General features: G+C 47.9%; 1 protein-coding gene across 10 annotated transcripts in view; it reads left to right on the forward strand.

The window, feature by feature from the left end:
• Nucleotides 1–1,967, forward strand: part of rasal2 (RAS protein activator like 2) — an 83,789-nt gene that overhangs the window by 72,760 nt on the left and 9,062 nt on the right. For 8 of the 10 annotated variants that reach the window (XM_015054940.1, XM_015054934.1, XM_015054933.1 and 5 more), the window contains one exon: nt 1,306–1,505. In XM_015054940.1, coding sequence (XP_014910426.1) covers nt 1,306–1,505 — 200 coding nt within the window. The remainder of the gene's footprint in view (nt 1–1,305; nt 1,506–1,967) is intronic. The other 2 variants (XM_015054938.1, XM_015054939.1) reach the window with 1 other exon arrangement.

Here is a 1,967-nt window from a genome sequence, read left to right on the forward strand (position 1 = left end):
TGTTTGTGAGTGTGTGTAGGTTTGTAGCTGTAGGTGTGTAGGTGTGTGTGTGAGTGTGTGTAGGTGTGTGAGTGTGTGTGTTTGGGTGTGGTTGTGTAGGTGTTTGTGAGTGTGTGTAGGTTTGTAGCTGTAGGTGTGTAGGTGTGTGTGAGTGTGTGTGTTTTGGTGTGTGTGAGTGTGTGTGTAGGTGTGTGTGTGGGTGTGTGTGTGTGTGTGTGTGTGTTTGTGTGNGGGGTGGGAGTGTGTTTGTGTGTTTGTGTGTGTGAGTGTGAGTGTGTGTAGGTGTGTGTGTGTGTATATGTATATGTGTGTGTGTAGGTGTGTGTGAGTGTGTGTAGGTGTGTGTGTGTGTGTTGGTGTGTGTGAGTGTGTGTTGGTGTGTGTGAGTGTGTGTAGGTGTGTGTGTATATGTATATGTATATGTGTGTGTGCAGGTGTGTGTGACCTTCTGATGGGCCTCCTGTCAGGCAGGTGAGTCGGTTCCTCTGGTCTTTACGCTCCGGGTCGGCTCAGGCTCCAGATGCGAGTCGTTTTCTGGGTCTCCAGGTTAAAGTGCTGAGGCAGCAGATCTTGGCGTTGAATCCACAGCGACTGCTCTGAGGGGTTTCATGCAGAAACTCGCTCAGGTCTTTATCTGCTTTCAAACGAAGTTCACAAAAAATCCACTAAAAGTTCAAAACCATCAACCATCTGCAGCTGATTCTGTCTTACAATATGTTTAAATATTTCCGTTAAACCTGAAAGACAAATATTACAGAATGTTTTGAACTGGATGTTTTTGTAAAAAATCTTTTTTTCAGATGATTTTATGATTCAAACGGTTTCATGCTGTAAAAACAAAGCAGGTTTTTATTCGTTATTTCAGATCAGCTTATAGAAATTATTTCCAGAAAATGAAACTGATTCATAACAGAGAACAAACGAAACAGGATTTCTCTTCAGTTAAACTAATTAACTACTGTGTTAAATGTGATTATTGATTATTGGTGTGTTTGTCATATAACCTGATTAACGCCGCCGGACCGACCATCACAGCATGCCCCCCACCAGCCCTGCTGTGCTCACCCTCACCCGTCTCACCTGTAGGAGGCGCTCTCAGCATGGCTCTGCTGTGTTCTGGTTCTGTTCGGTAGAAGCATGAAGTCCAATTCGTTTTGGTTTCCATGACGTTTTCCTCATGTTTTCCTCCCTCCTGTTTTCCTCTTTCTGTTCACTTCCTGCCTCCATCTTTTGCTTTTCCCGCCTCCACCCGACGCCCCCCTCCGTCCGTCTGCACTCAAACACGCCACCACACGGCGACCACAGGGTGAAAATTCATTCCTGCAGGCCACCGTAGCTAAGCTGGGCCCGCTGCCGAGGATTCTGGGAGACATCTCCCGCTGCCTGTCGGCGCCCACGCCCATCCAGCAGCAGCTGAGGCGTTTCCAGGACAACAGCCCCGCCCACAACGCCAGCGGCAGCGTGTCGTCAGGGCTGCAGCGCATCTTTGAGGACCCCGCCGACAGGTGACCAATCAGAAACCAGGTTACTCTGTGAGACAGGAAGTGGAGTTATGCTGGTGTAACATTAATGTGAACAACGTTCCTCAAAACAGGAAGACAGACCGTTATCTGCCAATAACCTGATAAAACAGCATGAAGTGTTTGTGCCAAAGCAGTTTGAAGGTTAATAAACCTGCAGAACTGAACACAATCAGACATTCAGATTGTTGGTCTCTGCCCAGACGACCTCTGACCTGAGAATCAGGGAAGTTCCAGTGAATGAGGGAAGCTGGTCTTAGTGACGTGGTTCAGCCAGCTGTCCGGTCAGCTGTCCGGTCAGCTGTGTCTCCATGCAGTGAGGGGTAAAGTTTAGCTCTGGTTGGCTTCAGGGTAGCTCTGGAGCTAAAGCCCCTGCTGCCATGCTGTCTGCCCACAGCCATTTTGTGGAAACTATAATCCAAAGATTCCTTCTGCAGAATTATGAAT

The sequence above is a fragment of the Poecilia latipinna genome, unplaced genomic scaffold, assembly GCF_001443285.1.
Source record: "Poecilia latipinna isolate Pla-1442-1.1 unplaced genomic scaffold, P_latipinna-1.0 Scaffold1287, whole genome shotgun sequence".
Lineage (NCBI taxonomy): Eukaryota > Metazoa > Chordata > Actinopteri > Cyprinodontiformes > Poeciliidae > Poecilia > Poecilia latipinna.